Source organism: Sander vitreus, chromosome 6 (genome assembly GCF_031162955.1).
Source record: "Sander vitreus isolate 19-12246 chromosome 6, sanVit1, whole genome shotgun sequence".
Classification (NCBI taxonomy): Eukaryota; Metazoa; Chordata; class Actinopteri; order Perciformes; family Percidae; genus Sander; species Sander vitreus.
Window position 1 is genome coordinate 11,002,266 of NC_135860.1, and position 24,672 is coordinate 11,026,937.

Consider the following 24,672-nt stretch of genomic DNA (forward strand, 5'->3'; position numbering starts at 1 on the left):
GGAGGGCACTGGGCTGTTGGGCAGCTGCAAGAAGTGCTGCCTGTCCTCTGAGTTGCCCATTTGCTGGTTTGTTCAATCCAATCATCTGTGCTGGGTTTGCCGTTCTTGCTGTAGCCATCACAATAACTGGCAATTTTCCTCAGTACGTTATGTGCCTCAGTGTGCCTCTTTTACTGATATCTTGCTTAATGCACCAGTGTAAAAAAAAAACACAACAAAAAACTAAAAGCTGAAAAGAATGTATCGTGTACACAATCTGACGTCCAGGCCTCTTGAAAAGAAGAGGTCTGCTTATGAATTCTGTCTATTTACAAGACAACTCTCCAAAAAAGGGAGAAATTAACATTCATATGAATAAATAAATCAATTATGTGAGCAAAACATACTCTTGTTTCAAAATTGAGTACTCTTATCCTTGCTGTAACGATGATCCAGAATGGTCTTTTTGTGTCCTTGTGTAGTATCTTGGCTTTAAGTCCAAGTGCTTTGTTTATACATTCAAAATGGCCAGTAGTAAAATATGATCTGCTTCGTCACGTCTGACTTCTTATGATTGTTCCTTTGACATCAAAAAGTCTTCAAACGTCTTTGCTGGGGCTCAAAACTGGCTCAAAAAAAGTAACTCCAGCAATTGTGTCTTTAACATGGACAGTACACTTTAAATGTCTGTGGTTATCTTGTTCCGGTTTCGTTTACTTCTGCAGCAAAAGTTTGAGATGACAGTCTGCAAAGTGCTTTGGGAATTGCCGATCAACAAAAAAGATTCCAGGTTACCTGCCAGGCAATAAACAATCGTGGATGGTTAGTTTGGAGCATCAACAAGCGAGACAAAAAAATAACATCACACTCAACAATGAACAACCCAAAATAAGCTACTAGATCGATAACATACATTTCAGATGTGTGTACAGTGCATTACCACCGGCTATCTTTGATAAGCTGGAACACAAACAATTCCACGTTTAGCAGAACCATCACGTCTGCAACAACAGCTAACTTTAGACAGCAAACTGGTAAAACTTCATCCAACTAATGTTAGCAAAGTAAACAGGGCGAAACTGTGAAGTCAACAGCATAATTGTCATATGAAATGGCAGTTAACAACTTTGCCAGCGCGGCTTTGTTGTGATGCCATGCTAACCTGATTGCTAACGTTCAAAGTTAGCTAGCTAGTTAGCCATTGGACTTTAACCTTATCCTCATTTAACAGAATACCAAGTAAAGCCAGCCACCAGGGTGTTGTCCCGTGGGTATCCTCTTTCATGAACCCTTCGTTGTCAATGTCGATAGCAAAGTTAGCTTGAAAGAAGTAATTAGCACGCCTGTAGGCAGCGTTAAAACTTTATGTATAGCAACGTGGCTTTGACCGTCCAGCTAGCATACTAACGTTAAGCCTAGTTAATTTTTGTAATAGGGACCCGAATTTAATCATCGAGAAACGATGTGCACAAAGCAAACCTGTGTGGAGCTTCTGGATTCGCACAATGTTAACACTTTTATTCAACCTGGCCAAATCAATTTAGCATGCTAGTGTTAGCTTAGCCAGACTGTGTTAACATTACGTTAGTTAACTAATAAATACGCTCGAAAAAAGTCTTTACCCAGCCGAAAAAAAATATGCTACCTACACTTTGCTACATCCACCAACAATGTTCCCTGTTGCTTAACGTTTCATCGACCGTTTAATTAAGTTTGGTAAATACTCGCTGTTTCGAGAAATCCACCGAGTTTTCACTCTTTTGTCTCTTCTTTCGGAATATCGACAATTCAACATGGCCGCGCGCTCGTTTTGGGCTGGTTGTTTCGTCCAAAGGACCTCCCACTGACCAATCACAACACTGCTTTCAAATTCACAAACGTTGCTGTGGGACAGCACAAGCTGACAAATCAAGACAAAAAGTGAATCTGTTGGACACATTTAGCTAGTTTAAAACGTAGGCTGTGAACAACTTTGACACTGATGAAAGCGAGTGAAATCTAGACACATGGACTGAAGTAACAAAGCACAGTTCTGGGTTTTAGGAGTGCAGTTGTACAGTTAATTTTTATAATTTTGATTCAGGAGAAAGGCCTGTAGATTAATTTTAAAGCAGTCTCAATGTGGATTAGAAAAAGATACAAATCAAGTTTACATAAACAAAAGGGCCCTACAAAATCTAATATTTTTTTTTTGGCTGGTTTTGATCCAAAGGACCTCCCACTGACCAATCACAACACTGCTTTTAAAATGTGTTGTTGTGGGACAAGCTGACAAAATCAAGACAAAAGTGAATCTGTAGAACACATTTTATATAAAAAAAAATATACACACTTTGGATATGATAAAACAACACACACACACACACACACACACACACACACAGTCACATAGGCCTATGCACACACCAAACATATGAAAGGTACTGTGGACATAGATTATTAAAATGGCAGAAAGATGGAATTTAACTGTGCAATATTAAGCAGGTCTTTACAGGCCTTACAGTAAGCAGACTACATACAATTAGGGTGTAAAAATGTTTGTTGCCCTTCATTTCCTGCCATCTCTCTACAGTTATCTAAAAATAATAATAATAATAAAAAAGGCCAGGCCTATGTCCATAGTTTACTGACATCTCCAGGCAGTCTACAAACAGTCCTTTTACATTCAGCCTTGATTGCATGCAGTGGCACATTTCTACTGCTGCATAGATGCATGTAAAGAAATCCAGCTGATCACTGCAGCAGCTTGTCAGTCGCCAGTTTGATCCTTAGGAGGATGACCACAACAGCAGCTGGATGAGCAAAGAGGCTACAGGCACTCTGTCCAGGCATCAAAACCCAAGTAGGGATGCCAACTTTGACCGTTTTTTGTCATGGACTCCAGCAAAAGTCTAAATTCAGATGCAGTCTTTTGCTGTTCCTTCATCCCATTGGCTGAACCTTCTCCTGGATGTCCTTATGGGCACTGAAGTCTCTTTATTGGTTGGCTGTGTGGAGGTAGTTGCAAGTTGCACTGGACAATAATTTAGAGCTAGTAGAATGGAAATACAAGGGTAGATGGAGTCTTTGGAGAGTGAGAGGTGCTACGATGAGGGGTGTGTGGTGTAGTCGAAGGTGAACATCCACGACTGTGGTTGGGAGATGGGGACCCTAAAGGAGAGGCAAAGAGTACAAATGAAATACTGTGATTTAAGTGGTTGTGTGTGTGTGTGTGTGTGTGTGTGTGTGTGTGTGTGTGTGTGTGTGTGTGTGTGTGTGTGTGTGTGTGTGTGTGTGTGTGTGAACCTGTAGGTCAATTTTCTTACCATTTTCTGTTAAGTTGCTCCCATGGGGTGAGAGAGACATACAGTGTTGATCTTGAACTCTTATGTTGTTGGAGCCTCTTCCTCGCAACACATCTGCTATCTGCAAAAGATTTACAGTCTCTTACAAACTTGTGTGTACGACCTAAAGTGAGTGTCACAGTGATCTACAAAAAAAAAAAAATGACTCTTGAGCCAAACAAACTCTGCACCATTCAGCTCTGTCCTCTAGAGGGAATGATACACACATTTCATTTCTATTTCTGGCTCCAAACATTTCTTCCTACTATCCTAACCAGAGCCGTTAGAGAGAGACAGACAATCACAAGGAAGTCGTTTAGAGGTAATTTGGCAACGTTTTTTAGGGTTCACTGTTTTCTTGACGCTATCTGAATTGTCCTGAAGCAGCAACTCACAACCATAAAAAGGGCTAAAACAAACTAGCTATATTTCAGCAAGGTCTGTTTTATTTTATTGCTTTTTCTGTCATCCCCTCGCTCACTTTCTTGTTCTTGGCCACCATCACAGGGGTATCGTTATGGTAGTTCTTGAGGCTGCTGTCAGCTCCGCTCTTTAGCAGCAGCCGCACCGTGTCCACCTGACCTCGACCACAGGCGCTGTGCAGGGCTGTGTTCCCACTGTATGACTGGCTGTTGACATCACAGCCACTCTGCAAGAGAAAAACAGAAGAAGTTGACACAGATGTGATTAATAGAGAAAGGCAGAGGAGACGCAGCTAAGAATAGAAAGTGAAACACAAGATAGATCCATGGAGAGGGTGAGTTAGATCTGATAAGAGAGACGAAGAAGAGAAAATGCTTTACAAGGACAGATTAAGGAAGGAGAAAAGATAATTCTGCCCATGTACAACACGTCTGCTAAGCTCTGATAATAAAGTTAAACTTTGAATATTTTTGCTCTAATTCTTTGATCTTATCTATAAAATATGTAAAAAAGAATGGGAAACTCAGTATGCAGATATGAGCTGGAAAGAGAAAACCAGATTTTTTAAATAGAGTTGAGTCACAACCCTTCTCTCCCCTCCTTCTTCCCTGCCCGCACACCATTATTACCTCAATGAGGAAGTGGACCATGTCTGCATTATTGCTCTCCACAGCGTGCATGAGTGGACTCTGGCCACTTTTGATGTCCTGGTTATAGAGAAAAAAAAGCACCATGGGAAAAGTCAGAGGCTGCACAGACGGTAAATGTAAAATGTTGTGATGTTGTGAAACTTGGTCAGTGCTGAGTCAGTGCAGCACTAAAACTGACCATAGCATTGATGTCAGCGTCTGCATCCAGCAGCATTTTGGCCAAATCTTTATGGCCACGCACCACCGCCAGATGGAGAGGGCTCAAACCTGAGAACAGGGACAGGGCAGAACCTGAGTTTTACAGTGAGCAAATGCAAACGTACACATAGACACATACAGTGCGCACAAATCCAGATGAATGCATATTCACACTCCTGCATTAACCTGTTCGTACATACACTCCACACACAGTATAGCACATGTTTTATTCAAAGGTATTGCAGTATTAAAGGATGTTACAAGATAAGTACAGCATAAGACATTTAAAACAAACAATACCAGGATTATTACATTTTAAATGACAGATGACCAAGGTTTCTTTCACTGAAAGGTTTTTGGACTAGCAAGTGCATCTTAAACTCAATCATGTGGCACACAGGAAGCCAGTGGAGAGACTTCAGAATTGGTGTGAAGGTGTGATGTGTTCACTTTTCTTCATAATTTTTAGGACTCCTGAAGCAGTGTTTTCAATGAGCTGAGTTGCCCAGGAGCATTTGTTTGAGAGACCTGAAAATACACCATTAAAAAAGGAAAACCTGAAAATCCCCCCCTCCCCCCCTTTTTCTCTTAGTCTTGACAAAACATGAAATCACCGATTCTAATTAATTAAAATTAAATTAGGTAGACTTTGTTATTCAGTTAAAGTTGCTGTCATGTCATTATATCCCTACATACAAACTCAGCTCCACTAATGCTCATTGTAGAAAGAGGAGCATGTGTGTATTTTTGGGTCTTTCTCCTGTACTGCTACCACCAACCACAGTTGTTACTTTCACACAAATAATGTCTCCTGTGCGGTGACATGACAGGCATACTGGGGAGATGAGGTAATGTGCCACTACATCAGACCACATAAGAAGGACATGTCCTCTTCTCTTCCCGCCCACACACCCAAAAACAATCAACCCAAACCCCTACCTGAACAATAGTTCACATTTCTTATATCCCCCAACAAACTAGTAATGTAGTCTATGTGGTTGTTCACTTATTTTACCATGTTTCTGCTTGCACATGTATTGCAAATTATTCTGTATTACAGTAAAGTGTATGCAATATCTAGATGTAAATGTAAATTGGGTGATGTGAGGAAAAAGCAACTGACAATGGTGCCCAACACCTTTTCATCCTACATAAGCAGCAATGCTTAGACAAAGTCAATGTATTATATCCTAATGTAATACTCCTAATTTGATTATAGCTTTGCTTGTATTCATTAAATTAAACACAAAAAAATCACTGAGGAAGAAATGGTCAATCACAAGGCTTTATTAGATTGAATAACTTAATGAGAAGAGCTAATGAGTCATCCAAGATCTGTCTTTGTCAAGAACAACTTCAATGCAATACAGACCAAGGAGCTTCTTCTGTAGACTAAAACTTACCCTCATAGTTTCTGATCTCCAGGCACATGGAGGATGAGGAGCAAGAAAGCACAATAGACAGACAGTCACGCTGGTCATATTCGCAGCAGAGGTGGAGCGCTGTTTGGCCGTTACGGTCCAAGGCAGCAGGGTCAGCCCCGTCTCTCAACAAAGCCTCCACCATGTTTGCCTGCTGGGTGATCACTGCCAGATGAAGAGGGGTCTGATGGGGAGGATGAGAGCAAAAATTACAGTTTAGACAAACCAGTGTATTCAGGTCCTTAACCACAAAATGTCTCTTTAAAATGTTTTCATTTTTCACACTGCAGCACACCCTAGACAGCATTCAGAGAGCGTGAACACCCCACTAATGCTGAACAGTGCTCCCACTCTCTACTATCCCCAAAGACATCATTCATATCTCTTAAAATCTGAGATAAATATGTCTTACTCTGTATACTGTTGATGTCATTATTTCAAAACAAGTATCTATTGTCAATGATCTGACTAAACATGCTCATCCAATAGTGGAAATCCCAGATCGTGATTTCCAGCAAATGTAATAATGTGGTCCCTTCCACAAAGCTTTTTTGTTGACATTCTTCAAATTGCAAATCCATAAAAGGAATAGTTTGATATTTTGGAAAAATACACTTTCTGGTGGAGAGTTAAATGAGAAGATACCACTAATGTCTGTGTGGCTAACATGAAGCAAGAGCCATGAGAAAGTTAGCTTAGTACAAAGACTGAGAAACAGAGGGAAACAGCTAGCCTGGCTCTGTCTGAAGATAACAAAATCTGCCTGCATATCTCATCATATATTGTTTGTTATATACAGTATATATGCCAGTCTTGGTTTGGTGCTTGAAAGCAGATTTTTTTGTACCTCTGAACAGAGCCATGCTAGCTGTTCTCCACTGTTTCCTATCTTTATGCTAAGCTAAGCTAACCGGCAGCCGACTGTAGCTGCATATTTACTGTTTAGACCTAATAGTGCTATCCTCTAACTCTCAGCAAGAAAGCCACATTTTTTAGATATTCTGCAGCCAGAAAGACAAGTTAAGAGTTCTATTATAAGACCCATGGAGAAAAGTGAGAAGGTATTCCTAAATCTTCCAATTACCACATTCTTGTAAGTGAGGTTTGAGGAAGAATGCCATTATTTCTAGTAAAGGCCTTCTTTCATCTCGGGTTAAAGTTCAGAGACACAAACCATGCCCATAAGGACAGGCCAACGCCTGATATAAATAAACAAGGAACCATGTCTGGTAAGTTATTAGACAGCCTACAGGCACATTTACTCCATGCCTATTCCCAACACACCAAACCCATACATGCACACACAATGCCAAAATTCTTAGTTGTCAGCAATCACATTAAAGTCCATAAAAATAGTTGACTGTCAAAGATGAGACCTATGCACCATATATCACAGAGCAAACAACAACAGCAGCAACCTTAGCGTGAGACTGTGTGATTACGTAATTCAAAATGAGAAGGGAACCTGTTCTGACAAACAGCCTGCAAGGACAGGAAAAACAAAAAGTACACACAGTTGACCAGGTGTTTTCCTGGATGAATCTACTACGTGCTCAATGAATTCACTTGGGCAATCTAGGATGTTCCTTTGGGTGAGGTCAGCATGTATCATCCTGTTGATAATTATGTTAACTCTGGCCATGGGGGGCAGTGACAACCTTCTTTTTAAATTAAGCAATGCAATAGTTCAGTCATAAAGGGAAGTATTATAACCTGGAATTTTTAGCTACTATTTAAGTTACACAATGAACGCAGCAATCAGGAACAGATTGTTGCTCCAAGTTTCACTTTTGCTGTATTGTTACTGTACTGTATTGTACTGTGTGTGTGTGTGTGTGTGTGTGTGTGTGTGTGTGTGTGTGTGTGTGTGTGTGTGTACTGGATTTGTTCCAGTAAAGACTATTAAAAAAAGAAAAAAGTAGTCTAGCAGTGGGAGAGTGTCTCTGTGGAATTCCTCCAGTGTGTCAATGCCAGTGTTCCTCCCTTTAGCTCTTGTTTCCCTGAATCCTGTGACTCACACACACTCACTCACTCACTGACTCACTCACTCACTCACTCACTCACTCACTCACTCACTCACTCACTCACACACACACACACACACACACACACACACACACACACACACACACACACACACACACACAATCATATTCCCCTGAGAAATTGGACATCATATTATCAGTCATTGTGAAAAGCAGCTATAATACTATTTTGGCTATTTTGACCCCACACAGCACTAATGAAACATGTATGGTTGAATCCTCTTCAACTATTTTCAGAACTACAGAAATTACCTTCCACACTAAGGCCTTTTAAGGCCGTAAAAATAGACCTCTGCGAATTGGCAGAGTCTAGCAGTGGCTTCCTGTAAAGGATTTCAGAGTGACTAAAACAAAAATCCAGCAAAGATAAGAGGAAGGGTGGGAAGGGAGTGAGGGGTGCGCACGGTGTAGAGACGGAGGAATGAGGAAGAAATGGAAGCGGCAAAGGGGAGTCCAGGGGAAAGACAGGATAGCAAGGGAAAATCCCTTCTCTTTCCCTTGGGACTGTCCTTGCACACTTGCATTCCTGCAATATGAGCGGATCAACATGAAGGAGGTAAAAAGATGAGAGGTTTCTAAGCATGAAGAACAGCCCTGGGCTGTAGGCAGTGCCAAACACAAAGAAAGGTGCAGGGCAACACTAAAGGAGATAGAGGCTGTTCTAGAGACTTATGTGGTGAACACTATAGGGCAAAGTCAGTCTTGTTGCACAAAATAAACATCACACACTTTTACGTCAGAGCTGTTGACAGTTATGCTGATAGCATCAGTCAGTTCATCAGTTATGGTTAGAAACCCTGAATTCTCTTAAGATATATGCAGCGAGATATGAGAAAAAGGACAGTAGTCAGAGAGCTACACAGGCAGAGAGACAGCACAAGAGAGAGAGAGAGAGAGAGAGAGCGAGAGGGAGAGAGAGAGAGACACGCGCAAGGGAAAGTCCCTGTAAACTACCCTCTGAACCAAGGTATGTTAAGAAACAGCCCAAAGCAATGGAGGGGGGGGGGGGGGGGGTTGGGTCATGTGACTTCTTGGAACAGAAATACTAAAGCACACAAACACAAACAGATGTCTCGCTCTTGCACACACACCCTCACCCTCACACTAAAAAAAAAAAATGGTATGTTACCAGCATGCACCTAAACAATGTCATATGAACAAAATATTTCAACAGTACAGAGGATGTGACCATTTATAGACATGTCTTTATAGATGTGATTATTGAATTGTTACAGCTCGTATGCATGCTGCAGTAATGTAGAAGTAACAAAATGCACTTTAGTGGATTACTTTAATCTAAAGCAAATTAGTGCATGTTTTAGTGTGGGTGACCCCTGGGGATTCAGTCCCCAAACCCTACTAATGTCAGTGTCTTGCAGTACACCATCAGCTGTGGGGAGAGCGGCAAAAAGTTGACTACTATTCTGTGTGTTTGTGCACAGCCTGATAGCGTGACCCAGTGTGGGAGTATCAAACAGCTGTCTCTACCATCATAGTAGTTCATGAAGTGAAAGGCAAATCAAGCACTAACACTTGCACAATTGTTTAGTTACGGTACTGATAGTAACACTCTGTCAAAAAGTTCCATATGCAAAACCACAGAAACTCAGGATTTGTCATCAATATTGGATAATATGTATTTTATGTTTTTCTTTGTCTTCGGGAAGTTGGCCAGTGCCAGAAAATGTGTTCAGGTCTGTCTGGTAAACTTTATATTTTGAAAAAGTTCCCTTTTGAAGTCTGTTCTTTATGCCTGGTATTCAGTTAAAACCACATAATCTGGTAGGCAAATGACTGTGACGGGCCTGAGCATGAAAATCTCCCTTTTTGGTAATAATTGCATATGGCATAATATATGTGAGTGTGTGAAAAGAGAGTGTTTGTGTGTGTGTGTGTGTGTGTGTGTGTGTGTGTGTGTGTGTGTGTGTGTGTGTGTGTGTGTGTGTGTGTGTGTGCATGCATGCATTTTCATACACAGGGTAGACACAGGATATCACAAAACCTATGCTGTCAAGCCTCAGCTATGAGGAAAGACAACAACGGATGATAGCACCAGCGTTATTTCTGGTAAGCGAGACTGTGGTGTTCTGTGTGGTGTGAAACCCCAGCCTTGAGAACTAAAGCTCTGCATAGCTCAGGTGCTTTCTCTGCTGAAGGATGAAAAAGAGAAAGCTGGCAGAATGCAGAGCAGGAGGGTGAGGAGGTGGAGACAACAGAGGGGAAGAGTGTTGGCTTAAGGCCAGTGGTTGGGACAGCCCTGGATTGAGAAACACTCAAAGACAATTCCTTGTGTACATTCCAGTAAAATCTACTGTAGTTTATCCCTTTTGTTGAGGTTACTATGCAGGAAGTTGAAGGGCACAGCCACTTTTTCAGAGGAAAGACTAGTCACCTCAGTCAAAGTTCACTGATTGCATTTATATCATTGTAAATAGCCAAAGTTGCGGTGGACAAGGAGTTTCGGACAGACTCTTTATGTGCAGAAAAAGCTAATTATGTGCTGGAATACGAGTTTAAAATGACATGTTTGCAACTTATGTCATGTCCCTTTTCCAGCCTGTTCATGTGTTTGTAGTTAGGGCCAAGACATGAGATATGAGTGCAGGGTTCAGGAGACTTCATGGGAGTCACAATTTGCTCTGATTAATCATCTCCTTTGAATTTCACAACATGGTAAACCCAACATGCAAACCCTGAAAATCTCTTCCCACAGGGAAAACAATGTACTAGAAAACCATGTCACAAAATAAAACAAAACACTGTAAAACACATGTAGCCCTTCCCAGCATGTGCAAGGCTTTGGCTTGTGGCAAGAACAGGTGGAGAAACCAGGAAGGGTGAATTCCACTGCATAACCATCAAACACCATGACTGTAAGAGTATGTGATAACACGGTGCAAGGCAAGGAGGAAACCAAGGCACTTCCTCTTTCATTCTTTTCCATGTTACTGTTATCAGAAGGGTGAGGCAGCAGGGGAATGTGTGTTGCGTGCTGTGGTTGTCGGGGCAGAAAACCCCATTGCATTGCATTTCAATTCTACATCTATCTTTCATCATTTTATACTGACTGATCCTGAGTGTTATGAAAGACAACTAACACATTGAAAAAACTCTTTCCTGTGGATTTGATGGCTACCACATTTGAAAGGACGACAACATTTTCCCTCAAATGCCAAACTATTGGTTCAAATTCTGCATTTGTAAAAGTAATAATAGCAGCTATGTGTGCACATGCATGTGTGTATTTAAAGTACATTTGTTTTACCTGACGGAGGTTGTTGTAGATATCAAGGCCTCTGCGAGCCCACAGCAGGAGTTGAATCAGTGTGCAGACTATGGCCAACTCCCCCTGCACCACAGCTATATGGAGAGCTCTGTAATAATAAAAAAAAAAACAGACCCGTAATTTTTAACTTCTTGCCTTAAGTAGAAAATGACTGATAACTTAGACTTAATGTGTGTACCATATATGTAGAGATACTATATATATATATCTGCAAATGTATCTTAAGTACCATAATCTCCACAAATGACATGGCATTTAATTTCAGCAATTTGGTGATGTGATTAGGATGTGCTGCATGACTGATGGCAGTACGTCTGTAAATGTTCAAACCCAGAGCACTACAAATCACATTCCCACACTGTAGCAATAAAGTCAGTCAAAAGGTCAACTAAAAGCAATAGTTTAACATTTTGGGAAATGGGCTTCTTTGCTCTCTTTCTGAGAACTAGATGAGAAGATTACATTAATACCACCCTTAGGTCTGTCAATTAGAGTTATATAGGGCTACATCCAGCAGCCAGTTAGCTTAGCTTAGCATAACAACTGTAAAACAAAAGCCATCTACTGTACCAGCACCTCTAAAGCCCACATTATATCTAATTGTTTAGTCTATAAATAGAAAGTGTTTTATGTTTTACAGGGTTATGTACTGGATTATCTCTGGGCTGGGAGCAGAGACTTCTTGACAGCTTGGCTGGTTGCCTGGCAACCTAACAGTAACAACAAACTTTTTTTTACGTTTACATGGTTTTCGCACGGATTAAACTAATGAGATATAACATGTTCGTAACATGCATATTTGTTACCTTCAGACAAAGCCAGGCTAGCTTTCCCCCTGTTTTCTGTCTTAATCCTAAGCTAACAGCTATCAAACTATTGCTTTAGTCAGTGTATATAGTCTATATCACTCATTTGGGATGAAAAATCACACATTCTCTTTATGACCTTCAAATCTAAACTGTGAAGGACTGTAGTTTTTTAGTATCAGAATTAGAAAATTCACTTGATCTAAAAAATTATCCCACTAACAGTTGCACCGAGGAGCTCCACAGATGTACAGGCATGACTCACACCACTCTTATCACACCCTTATCAAGACTAAAGGGGAAACCACTATCTGTGGTATATATGTGAAGCGAAAGAACAAATGCAGGCCAAAGTTTAGGACAGGGAAAGGCAATAAACTAAGCAGGGGGGAGGGCATGCTGTAGAAAACCATATAGCAGTTTTCATATTATTTTGTTTCTTGCTGGCAGAAGAAGCAGCTTCCAGTAAGAACCAAACTGGTTTTAAGTCACTTCCTTCTTTATCTCGCTCTGTGTGGTGTAAAATCCAGCCATGGTTTCTGACAGATTATTTCTGTAGGTTTACTCAGTCAGCTTCATCGATCCACCAATGGATAAGTTATAATCAGACAATCATGCCACAGGAAACAGGGACACTTCTTGATAAGTTAAAAGTACCCTTGCACAGAATTTGAGGTCAGAAAATAAGTTCTTATAATGACAAAAGCACTTGCAACACTTCTTCTCAGCGACATGTTCCACTGACAAGGAGTCATTAATGACAGTAATTTCCTGCCAGAAAAAATATAGATTAAAGACCTAACAACAGGAACTCTGACGTATAGTGCTGAGTTCTATACAGTTGTACGCAGCTACACATCCCTGCACATTTTATCAAAACGGTGGTTCATGTATCTACCTTATTACAGTAGCCTTTCACGTTACTCTAATATCTCTTCCAACCACATATAAAACAAACAGTTTACATAATCTCTACATTCACAATGAAAACATTCACATTCTTTGACAACTTGATGAAGGCAAGTATGAACAGAATAATGCCTCTGCTCTATTACATAAACTGGAGCATAAGCATGTGCCAACCTTCACTTGCAGGTAAAAAAATCCTGCTCCACTATGTCCGTGTATATACAAATAAATGCAAATTGTGGATAAACTGTGTGTGTATATGTACATACATGGATAATTGCACATGAACGAGCCAGCATGGACATCAACACTAAAACTAAATGGTGCTATTCAAGAGCAGGTTGGAACTGCAACTGCTATAAACAATCAGATGATTTGCTCCTGACATCAGAGCGAACAGCAGAAAAAGCAGAACTGTATCTTGGAACGGGAGCGTTGTGGTTCTTTCCTCAGCTGGTCCCTGTTCCTGTAACTGAGCTCAGTATCAACGCAGATTATCCTATTTACTGTACATGCTATTAGCATCACCCATAATTTGCCTAAAAATCCCCTGCAGTGTCAATAAATCCTGCAGTGATTGGAGTGACCAATCATTGTACAGGATTTCCACAGTCAGATATAGTTACTCATTTCTCTAAGCATTGAGCTCAACTAATGTATCAACAACAAATGTAACAACAGTTGCCTTCATATAGGCCTAAAGTGACTTTGTCTCTCTTGCTATACTCTTTTCTTTTTGCATCCATATCTCTCTTTTTCTCTAAAGATGAAACTGTACTGTTTCTAGTTCCTGGAAGTGGGGCAGACCACAGCCCTAGATAACCTTAGACCCAGCAGCACTGACGCAGAAAGGAGTCCCGAGCCATTAACACTGACAGTCCCAGTGTAGCTATGTGTGTGTGTGTGTGTGTGTGTGTGTGTGTGTGTGTGTGTGTGTGTGTGTGTGTGTGTGTGTGTGTGTGTGTGTGTGTGTGTGTGTGTGTGTGTGTGTGTGTGTGTGAGAGAGAGACAGAAAGCAGAAAAGAGACTGCAAGAAAAAAAAGACAAGGCAGCATGGTGTGGTATCCTGTTTGGTATAGAGGGTAAGGATGTAGCAAAACTGAATGATCAGAATGAAGCCTAACATATCCTGTGGTCTGTGGACCTGGAGGCTGTTTCACAAAAGTAGAATTTATAAATCGAGGATAACTGATAAAGTGAGGCTTGACCTAGTCTTATCTGTGCATCCTGGCTTGGTTTTTATAATTGCTAGGTTTTATAATTGTACAATACTCTCAAATTATAGTGCCAGTTTACTGGAGAGAACACAAATTGTGTGCTAAGAATGGCAAATAAAAAGCACATGGTAGAGTAATATACATGATCATTTATTGTTAAAGAATAGAAAAATAAATAAATAATCTAAAAAGATCTATTGGTCTCTGACCAGTCAGCCATTGTTAGAACCATTATAGAAGCACACATGTAGTATACAACTTTATATACTGCCCTTCATCACTGACTTCATTTAAAACACATTTGAAACTATATCAGCCTTTTCTAATTATCTCAACAACTGCCATACTATATTTACCAAGCTTCTAACAATATAAACAGCAGTCTTAGTAGAGCAATATAACAGCACCAACGACTGTCACATGAATACTTTTTAAAACAATGGTCACAATGTTAAAATAATAACATTATTTAACTGAACAGCAATGTGTACATGTGTTATTTTAATGCAGGCTGATAACAATAGGGTAAAACCACTGCTGAGTAAATAGAAAAGGCTCCAGGATTGATAAATCCTGGCTGTTAGCCTGGTCAGGAGCAGGCTAGCTGCACAGAATAAATCTCCATGGTAACTTAGGTGCTTCTGCTTTCGTGAAACCGAGTCAAGGCTTAAGTCATCCAGGATAACGGGGAATTCCCGGCTTAATCCCTTAGCTTGGTTTTGTGAAATAGCCCTCAGCTGAGCAATGAGGTGATGTGTCGGTGTGTGTGAATAGTAAACAAAAGAGAAGCAGAGACGCACCACAGTCCAGTTAACAAGAAACGTAATGAAACGTCCCATTGTATAGTCTGCTGTGCTCGTCATGAAGAATGATGCTACTTCCAGGTTTTGCGGGTAAAGGTATTCATAGGGGAAACCTGGATGAACAAGAAGTTTGTTGTTTTGTTTGCCATCATAGTGCATTTTACAGCAATGCCCTGAGGTTTAACCTTGAGTCAGTCAGAGAGTTATTGAGGTGGTGAGTGTGTGATTCCCCTTTTAAAGCTCCTATATGAAAGCAACTATTTGTACAGTAGTTGAGCTCAATGCATGGATGATACAGGATACTGAACATTAATCTGTTCAAATATGGGTTATCAATGTCAACAGAAAACTTGGGTAGTTTAAAACACAGCACATACAATCTCACAGATACTATGAACTTGTGTTCACTCTTTTATAGCACAGGCAAGCGGTGTTGGACGAAAGTAAAATAGGACAGGGGGGAGCGTAGACCCTTAGTGGCATTTTCCTATGTTGTTGCTTGAGTGTGAAAAGGCTGTCTGACTCAGTACCTTTACATACCATATGCATACAATAAACAGAAATACTTTGTTTACTGTCAATAGATGGTTAGAGTAATGTATTTTTCGTCTATTCGTTTTTGGTCATGCTAGTGGCATGGCTCTAGGGACCATTGGTCCACCATTTTGGTGCTGAGTTAATTATCACAACAATTTTATGGATTTGGCACAGATATCAGATATCCATGGTGCCCAGAGGATAAAACCCATGACTTTTCCTCTTGCACCATGAGGTCGTTTTTGTGGTTTTGAGGCAAATGTCTTCATGACTATTGAATGGATTGCCATGACATTTGCTACACACATTAATGTCCCCCTCGGGATGAATTGTAATCTTTAATGATCTAATGACTTTTCATGAAATATATTATAAATATAAATATTTTATTTTTCCAAATACCTAAAAACTGTATTTCCATCATCTGCAATTGTGGGCATGTTGCCATGCCGACATTAGTATTTAATTCAAAGCATGTGTATAGCCTCACAGAACAGCTGGTGTGGCTGTGGACTTTTAATCTTGTGTTTGTGTTAGTCTTTTCAGAAACAAAAAGTTGAATGTTTACATCTGGATCAGGGCATGTGCAGAATAAAAATACTGGAAAAAAAACAAACAATCAAAGTATTGGTTCTCCATAGTAATTTGAAATGATCTAAGTCTGCAAGTAGATAATGACCCAGTAAAGGTGTTTACATGACGGTTTCAATGATCAGAGTATCACCAAAGTCATGCATATAATAAAGAGTTATTGTGCAGGTACAGTAAATGTACTGACTGACTGGAAGCATGTAGGAATTAATTTGTAGGAGCTGTAAAACAATACACATCTGCAGAGAGAGATGAAGCTGATAGAAAGAAAGCGGTAAATGAGGAAGTGAGGAGCGGATGTTTGGGTTTTTTGAGCCCATTCATTTAAAAACAGAGAAGAAAAGAGATTGAGACCGAGACACCTGAGAAAAACCGCAATCGTGTTTAAAACTGAGCCCTCACTGGTTTTCCCGAAACTAAGGGGCTCAAAGGCGCTGAGAAAAGAAGATGAACACCCCATTGACGTAAGACGATTGCATGCTCACCGTCACTCATATTATGCATACACGAACACACACACACACACACACACACACACACACACACACACACACACACACACACACACACACACACACACACACTCATGTACATACAGACAGTGTGAAAAGCAAAGGGGGACTGAGAATGTTTCTTTCTGCAGAATTCACACAAAGTTTAAAACAACCACAAGCAACAAGAAGGTACTACACAAGGTCTTAACTTCATTACAAAGGGGTTGGATTTTGTGAAAGTCTTGTTGCCTTAAGTCATTATAGTAATACCATAATGTTCTTCATTTTGGTTTTGTGTCTGCACAGAAAATGTGGATAGCATTCTAGTAAAATGCTCCAGAGTGGAGTGTCAACAATTTATTATAATGATGATATAAGTGAAGGTGAAAGACAAAATCAGGTTATAGGGTGCCAGTGTTTAAAAAGTCACACTGTAAAAAAAATAAATATACAGGCTTTTACCTTTGCAAATATAAAAAATGAAAAAGTATTTTTTTATTGTGGCAATTATAAGAGTCAACACACATTGAAATCTTCTTATTTCCTTGCTACTATCTGTCAATAGCGGATGTGTCAGAGTGATTATGAGTCTCTGAAGCAGATATGCGACAATAAGCAGCTGTGACATGTCACGGGACTTATGGCTCAATGTTGGCCATCATGAGATTGTTTCGAATGGATGCAAATGATGCTGATACTTTTTGAAACCGCAAGATCAAAGTCATACAATTCTTGGACATGCTATATATTCAGTCATAAGACTGCGTGTGTGTGTGTGTGTGTGTGTGTGTGTGTGTGTGTGTGTGTGTGTGTGTGTGTGTGTGTGTGTGTGTGTGTGTGTGATTTCAGTTAGTGTGTGGGTGGGTGTTAAGACTTTAGACAAAGTAAAGTAACCATGCATTAAAGTTTAATATTTGCATTCATGTGGTGTCGAGAACTCCTCCAGTGTCTTGTGTACAACTATTCTCATTCTTAACCCCCCATCCTACACTTAAAATTATAGGTTGTTTAACACACACACACACACACACACACACACACACACACACACACACACACACACACACTAACACAAACATGCAATGCCTACTTATTGAAGCAGCTCAGACAAAAGTGCTATAGTTTCCAGGTTAGTGTGTGCGATCAAAGTCTCCATTACCACTTATTGAATCATTCCTGTTTGACACTAAACCAGGCTACCTTACAGGAAGTAGAAGAATTTGGTTGGATGTGAGGGGGGGCACTGACTGTATCTGTTCAATATGCAGAACCAGGTGAGTCACAGAGAGCATAACAAATACATTGGGATGATATTACAGACATCTCACAAACCACATCCAGGTTGTGCAACGGCAAACCTTTTGTTTATAAGGTCAGACCGTCACTTGTTGAGACTTATGTTGTTTGTGTCTAACCCAAAGAATCACTTGTAGAGACTTGTTATGTATGTGACCATCTCAATTTCACTTTTTATGACAATGTTAATGGTTTCCCTTTGAGAAGACAGGTCAAGTAGTAAAAGGGTCAGGCCGGGCAGATGCAGAGAGGCAGGGTGCACATCTGCAGTATGCCATTGGCTGGTAAGCTATAATGCAGAATTAAATGTCACATGACTTTTTCATGCAAGACATTATAACATGTCACAGTAGGAAAACCTGAGGTGTAAATTATCCAATTAATGATGATGGGTTCAGAGTCCTGGTATTGTGCATACACGGAATACTGCATATCTAAGTGTACCGATATCTCTTCTATTAGTTTGGACTCATTCATCCCCACGTTAAAACATGTTTTCAATTGCTTCTTGCCACCATAGAGGGCATCAAAGTACAGAAACTAATGTATTTCATTTCTAATTAAAGTATGACCTTTATAATGAAAACTATTTGAAAAAAACACACTACACATCCATTTTAGACTTTGAAATTGCCCTTTTAGACTGTTTAAACTGAGTTTGACTTTCACATTTGGCAAGTTTGCAACTGATGAGTCACTACTTCTAAGAAGTTATAGGAATGTTTTGCTTATTAAACTTACGGGTGGTCACTAGTTCAAACTCTTGGTTAGACAGGTCAAGATGTGAACTTGATCTGCTCAGTCTAAAGAAAATTACAATAAATTATCTCCATCTGCTGGAAATCCTATGAATATTTATGACTGGTAAGATTTCAGATCTGAGAATTGTGCTAAGTTATGACTGTCTGTTGTGAATAAAATGTGCTGATAATAAAAATAATAAAAAATGCATGTGGTGGATGAATCATAGGAACCTTTTAAGTTTACCATATGCATGATTAACTTGGATATGTGACAGGACTTCCAACCTAAGCCATTTTAAAAACATCAACATACGTGTCTCCATCTTCATCTTGATGTGTGGCCAGAGCAATACCAGTCAGCAGGGTTTCGGTTTGGTGGACCAGATGGTGATTCAGCTCTGCGACAGGGGGCAAACAGTACACTGGGTATGGACCTGAGCAGGAATGACACAGAAACAGAGAGAGAGAGAGAGAGAGAGAGAGAGAGAGAGAGAGAGAGAGAGAGAGATAAAAAGTGGCAAAGAGGAAGAAGAAAATGATGAGCATAACAGTGAAAACGCTGCCCTGGCAAACAAGTCATTTTGGTAATAGGAAAGTGTGCACCTATGCATGAAGGTGTGTGTTAAGTTGTCAGCTATGAGTTGACCCAGTGAGTTACTTTTGTCAGTAGAATAGCTGCAGAATAGCTGACTGGACATTTTCTCATTGATTCAGCAGTCGCTGCTGCATCAATAACTCCACTGTCTTTCTTTACTTGTGACACACTAAAATATATTGAAGAAGAGGGTGCTGCTACTAAAATAGCATCATTCATGTAATACCGAAACAAATTATCTAGAGAGCCCCTGCAGGTTGTTCCATGCTCTGCCTTTGAAATCTAAATTGTGTCTCTTACTTAGTCTTACCATTCAAAAGAGTGCACAAAGACCCTGTATGCACGTGTCCCACCCAGCCTGATTATTTGGCCATACAAACTAGAAATCACATACTTCAGATGAGAACTTTATAGCAATCAGAGCAAAACTGTGATGTGTAAAAAACGTTCAGAAATTATTCTTGTTAGGCTATATATAGGCTAGGAGTTAAAAAAAAGACGTAAAGAATAAAATAAAAAGTTATACTGCTTGGGTAGTAGACCAAAAATAGTCCAACACTTACCGTAGTCAAACGAAGGCAAAAAGCAGATGGAATATCCATCTGGACACTGTCCTGGCTCTTCAACACGCCTGGGGGTCACTGGTGCTGTGCCGACCCTGCTTTCATCCGTGGCTCTTCCCAAACGACCGTCTAAACTCTCTCGTGATGTGAAGTCCGTATCTACCGCAGGAGAAAACCGGTCTCCACTTTCTGGTGGAGCCGGTGACTGCCTTTGGGTCTCCGGCTCGACAGGAATCGGGCGTTTCCTAAAAGGAAGCCTGAAGGAAGATTTGTCCACTGGCCGCTTGCGACTCGCAGCCCCGGTTTCTGAGCCCGGTGAGCTTCGGACCGTGGGGCAGTGTATTTCCAAACTGTCCGTCCCTGTGCACGCGGGGGGTGCAGGTGAGCCGCCTGTCACCCGAGCGTCCTTGGCGCGACCTTTACAGTCCGCAGTCCTCGACCCGGCGCTCCCACGCTCTCGGTTAGTGGTGCGCAGATCCAGCGGCGCGACGGCAACCGACTGTTGGTCACCGTTCATGGTCATGATCCTCGGCATCAACCGGGGACGAGGCGCTCCGGATCTGAAGAAGTTTCAGGTGTAGGCTATGCGCGTGTGAAGAAACCCTCTCAACGTTCAGTGACAGTTTGCTGGGATCGGTCCACCCAAAGTGGCCAAGTGCGCTTCTCCCATCCCCATGAAATCAAATGGGCAGCGATCAAAGCATCACCCTGTTTCCTTTTGTGTCACTGGTGTGTTTTAGATACGCGTTCAAAGTAATTGATTCTTCGTGCAAATGTAGGCTATTTTTCGAAGAACAGCCGATAGAAGTTTGGTGTAGATATGTGTAGCTGTCCCAGCACACCTAGGCTACAACTGCAGGTAACTGCTCTTGCGCTCATCTGTTTTAAAGGGAAAGTACCCTTAAACCGAAACAAGAAAAGACATTACCATTAACTGAGTAAGGGAGGAAAAGAGAAAACACGTCGTTGAATTCATAATAATTTCTGCATTTCCGATCTCTCTGACATCTGTCTGTTTTGCATGCAAGTTCAAAACATCTAATAGCTACTGAATTTCTCAAGAAGTTCAAGGATCGATGCTTTTCATGGGTCGCGTGCTTGCGTTGTGCACATCATTGTGCAGAATGTGAATAAGGCTCTGGGCCATTGTCAGCTGGTTACCCCAACTGCATTGTAATGCACTCTTAATAGTTAGGCTAAAGGTGCAATATGTAATATATTTACTGTACTAAATCCAAAAATGACCACAATACCCTATGTAATCAGATATTAAGGAAACATGCTAAGCTGAAATACTATCTTTTCTGTCAACAATGCTCCAGTATTTTCTTCTTTTGAAATTTCCGTTCTGTGATGGAATCTGTTTGTGTTTTGGCCTGTGTGTTGGTATCAACTGCCCATTTTGACAGCCAGGCCAGGTTGCCAGATATAGGCCTACCTGTAAAAACGCAAACCCAGCTCGCTACAGCTGTAATGTTAGTACAGCCATGAAAGCAGCAAACAATCAGCAGAGATAGATTCTACCTGACCCCAAAACAACCTTGGCATTTTTCTAACAGTTTCATGGCCAGAGACGTAACAAAACCCTGGTAAATATTGGAGGCTGGAGAAAAAGGACACAGATTTGGCTAATTTCCTCCTGAACAAGTAAGCTTCAGGCTAATTTATCACGGCTACTAGGGACGGGAATTTTATGTAATTTCAACATTTGTGTACTCACATTGAATTACATAGTGTACTTGAGTTGGTTACTCGCAAAAACAATTGAGACAGCCAGTATTGCCAGTAAGTGATTCCGACTGGTCCTGGCTAACGCTGCCATAACTGCTAAAGTTACCGGAGGACCAGGCAAGCGGGCTACAGCTGTTTACAACGTGTAGCCTGTTCAGCGGCCATAGCCAACAAACGGTAAGTAATTTTAAGCCAAGAAAGGGTGGCTGTAAATCGGGTAGAGAGGACTGTGAGTTTGCGCCGTTTTTAGCGGTTGTTGCTGTAATTTTAAGACGAGAAAGTGTGTCTGTCAGTCAGGTAGAGAGGACGACGTGGTAGTGGTGTTTTTAGCGGTTGATGCCGTGATTATAAGCCGAGAAAGTGTGTCTGCCAGTCGGGTAGAGAGGACGGCAAGTAGCGGTTGTTGCCATATTTTTAAGCTGAGAATGTGTGGCTGTCAGTCGGGTAGAGAGGACAGCAAGGTAGTGGTGTTTTAGCGATAGGGTGGTTGTCAGTCGGGTACAGAGCTCCTCGTGAGCACAGGCTTTTATGACTGTCAACACAGCCAGCATCTAATGTTAGCTATGCCGCTGCGCTGTGGAGTAATGTCTGGCTATGTGAGAGTAGCGTCTAGCAACATTGTTGGATTCTGCATTCTCAATCTGTCAACCTTCGTGAACTTCGAGTCTGGGGCATAGACTGTATATTAATGGACAGCGCATGTGTGACGTCACCCATTGGTTTGTGGAGATCTGCTATCCGTCGTCGAGTTTGCCGTTACGGGCGCAGACATCCTGGTTGCGTTGGATGTGACGATTTTAGACGAGAGGGAGGCGTGAGGGAGGAGCTACTTACACTCTACGTTACGTTACACACTTTCACTGGAAATCACATCATAGCCATGCCCTAAAACACCCCCTGCTTTATCGCCGATTTTAAAATCAACGAGACAATAATTAAAAAAACGAACATCATCCTGTGTTGCAGAAGACCTAAAATTAGCGATTGAGACCATAAACTCATTATGAAAATGTTTACTGAGGTAATAAACCAAGTGAGAAGTGGGTCACTTTCTCATAGACTTCTACAGAAACCAACCTCCTTTTGCAACCGCACGTGTCGCCCCCTGCTGGAATTTAGATAGAATACAGGTTTAAGCATTTGCAGCACTTCGTCTATGATGAGGAGGGGCCGCGGGAGATGACTCTCTCCAGTATTTTGAATTTGGACTGCAGAAACTATTTTAAACGCTAGCTGTCAGTATTACATATTGGACCTTTAACATGTACAACATGACTTCATTGTTGATATGTTCACAAGGCACACTTTTTCCTATTTCCCTTGTAATTGTCTTTCTTTGTTTTGAATTGTTCAGTCATGTTAATAATAAAAGGTTCAAGATTAGGTTTTAACTGAGTATGTCAAATGGCAAACTATTTCCAAACATGAAGAGCAGTTAACATACAGTTTCATACAGTTTAAAGTAACAATATGAGAAGTGTATTTTGCAGGTAGTATAGCTAAGGTATTCAAAATTGGCCCCTGTTATAAAATGTATTGCCTTTTTCTTTATCGCAATAGTCAAAAGTCTAACCAACTGTCCCACTTTCTAGATAAGAATACAACAAGTTAAGACCGACTTTAACATGCAATCTGCTAAATGATATACTTTTATTATGAAACGACCATTTTCATGTATTATTGTCAGATCAATGTAAAAATAGAAAAAGAAGACCCAAAACCAGAAAGGCTTTGAAAGGTAAACTTCCTTTCTGAACTTTTCTGTGCCCTCGTAGCCTATTGATGTCATGGAAGGTATTTTTTTTTATGTTATTGTGTTCATGTTTCAGTGCCTCAAGTGAGCAGACATAATTTTCACACGTCTGTCTCATTACAGTAGGCTTTAGAACAAACACTATTGTCTGTCTTGGTACATTACAGCTGATTGTATTCTTCTGTAAATGACCAGGCTGAAATCATAGTTTTCTGGTAATAACATGCTGGACTCACAAATGCTCAATTTTCTTTATCTATGCAACTATGGGAACTCATAACATTGTAAATAAACATGATGTGAAAGCTCAAGTAAGCCTTATGCTTATTTCTAGATTGTTTCGCACCCTGGTTTGGAGGTTGCAGATTTTGCAACTTGCATCAGATGCACAGGGTCAGTCAGTTATCTGTTGCCTTAGGTTGGTCATATGTCACCAGACTCAGAGCAGAACTTGAACTCCAGGAATAAGGAGAATAAAGGAGGAATTCAAAGAGAAGATTCCCTATTCAAACTGACTGACTTGATGCCATAACACAGCTGCCCTGCAGTGGCCACATTACCCGATCAGAATCCCTCATACAAACTATAAATGTGTGTACTCAAGCATGCATATGCACCCACACATTCATCACAGCTCATCTCCTTGATTTCAATCTCATCCAACCAGACCAGGCTCTGATTAACTGGGTCAATTTGGGACTTTCCTCTTTCCACTGAAGTGTGGAGCCGGCAACAGAAAGTCAAGCTTGGTGTCTAAAGTCCCTAAAACACCCTGACACTATACACTAATATGCTTTGCAGCTGTCAAGGCACTCAACCATTATGGTCTTCTTTGGCATTAAGTATAATTGTTTGTGAAAAACACAGGCTTACTTCTTTAACAGACAGTCTTATCCTGAACACATTTGACAGAGCTCATTGCTTAAGTAATAATACATTGACTGAGGTTTTATGATCTTTAAGAGCAGAAAACACCCATACCCCTTTCATATAAGGGGTTCAGTTCTGAGACACTGCAGCATGATGAATGCAGAGAGTAGCCATCCGTGGCTCAGATCACTAGGTAACACAAGGCCCTCTTGTGCCAGAAGAGGAAAAGTGCAACTAGACTCTGAGCATTTAGAAATACATCTCCAAAGAACGAACCAACACCCTGCCACGCCCTGTTACGCCCTGCTGTGCTCTACGACACCATGAACTATTGTAACTATTACAGTATCTTTATTGTGACTATTATTGCCATTGTTCATCACACCCCCAACCGGCACCGTCAGACACCGCCTACCAAGAGCCTGGGTCTGTCCGAGGT

At 40.8% G+C, this 24,672-nt stretch overlaps 2 protein-coding genes across 3 annotated transcripts in view; both read right to left on the bottom strand.

Annotated features, from left to right (window-relative positions):
• Positions 1-1,787, bottom strand: part of ddx61 (DEAD (Asp-Glu-Ala-Asp) box helicase 61) — a 12,312-nt gene extending 10,525 nt beyond the window's left edge. Inside the window, exons 1-3 of one of the 2 annotated variants that reach the window (XM_078252478.1) lie at positions 1,629-1,787; positions 387-774; positions 1-229 (exon numbers count right to left, since the gene is read on the bottom strand). The exon at positions 1-229 is cut by the window's left edge and continues 40 nt beyond it. In XM_078252478.1, coding sequence (XP_078108604.1) covers positions 1-118 — 118 coding nt within the window. In that variant the 5' untranslated portion in view covers positions 119-229; positions 387-774; positions 1,629-1,787. The remainder of the gene's footprint in view (positions 230-386; positions 775-1,628) is intronic. The other variant, XM_078252479.1, reaches the window with a different exon arrangement.
• Positions 1,788-2,272: 485 nt separating this feature from the next.
• On the bottom strand, positions 2,273-20,820 carry bcl3 (BCL3 transcription coactivator). Its single transcript, XM_078252481.1, has 9 exons — positions 19,880-20,820; positions 19,035-19,155; positions 11,305-11,413; positions 5,977-6,178; positions 4,554-4,642; positions 4,355-4,432; positions 3,784-3,951; positions 3,285-3,384; positions 2,273-3,129 (listed from the first exon to the last, which is right to left on the bottom strand). Exons 1-9 carry the CDS (start codon positions 20,412-20,414, stop codon positions 3,011-3,013), a joined length of 1,521 nt encoding a protein of 506 aa, XP_078108607.1. The 5' UTR covers positions 20,415-20,820; the 3' UTR covers positions 2,273-3,010.
• Positions 20,821-24,672: the final 3,852 nt, after the last annotated feature.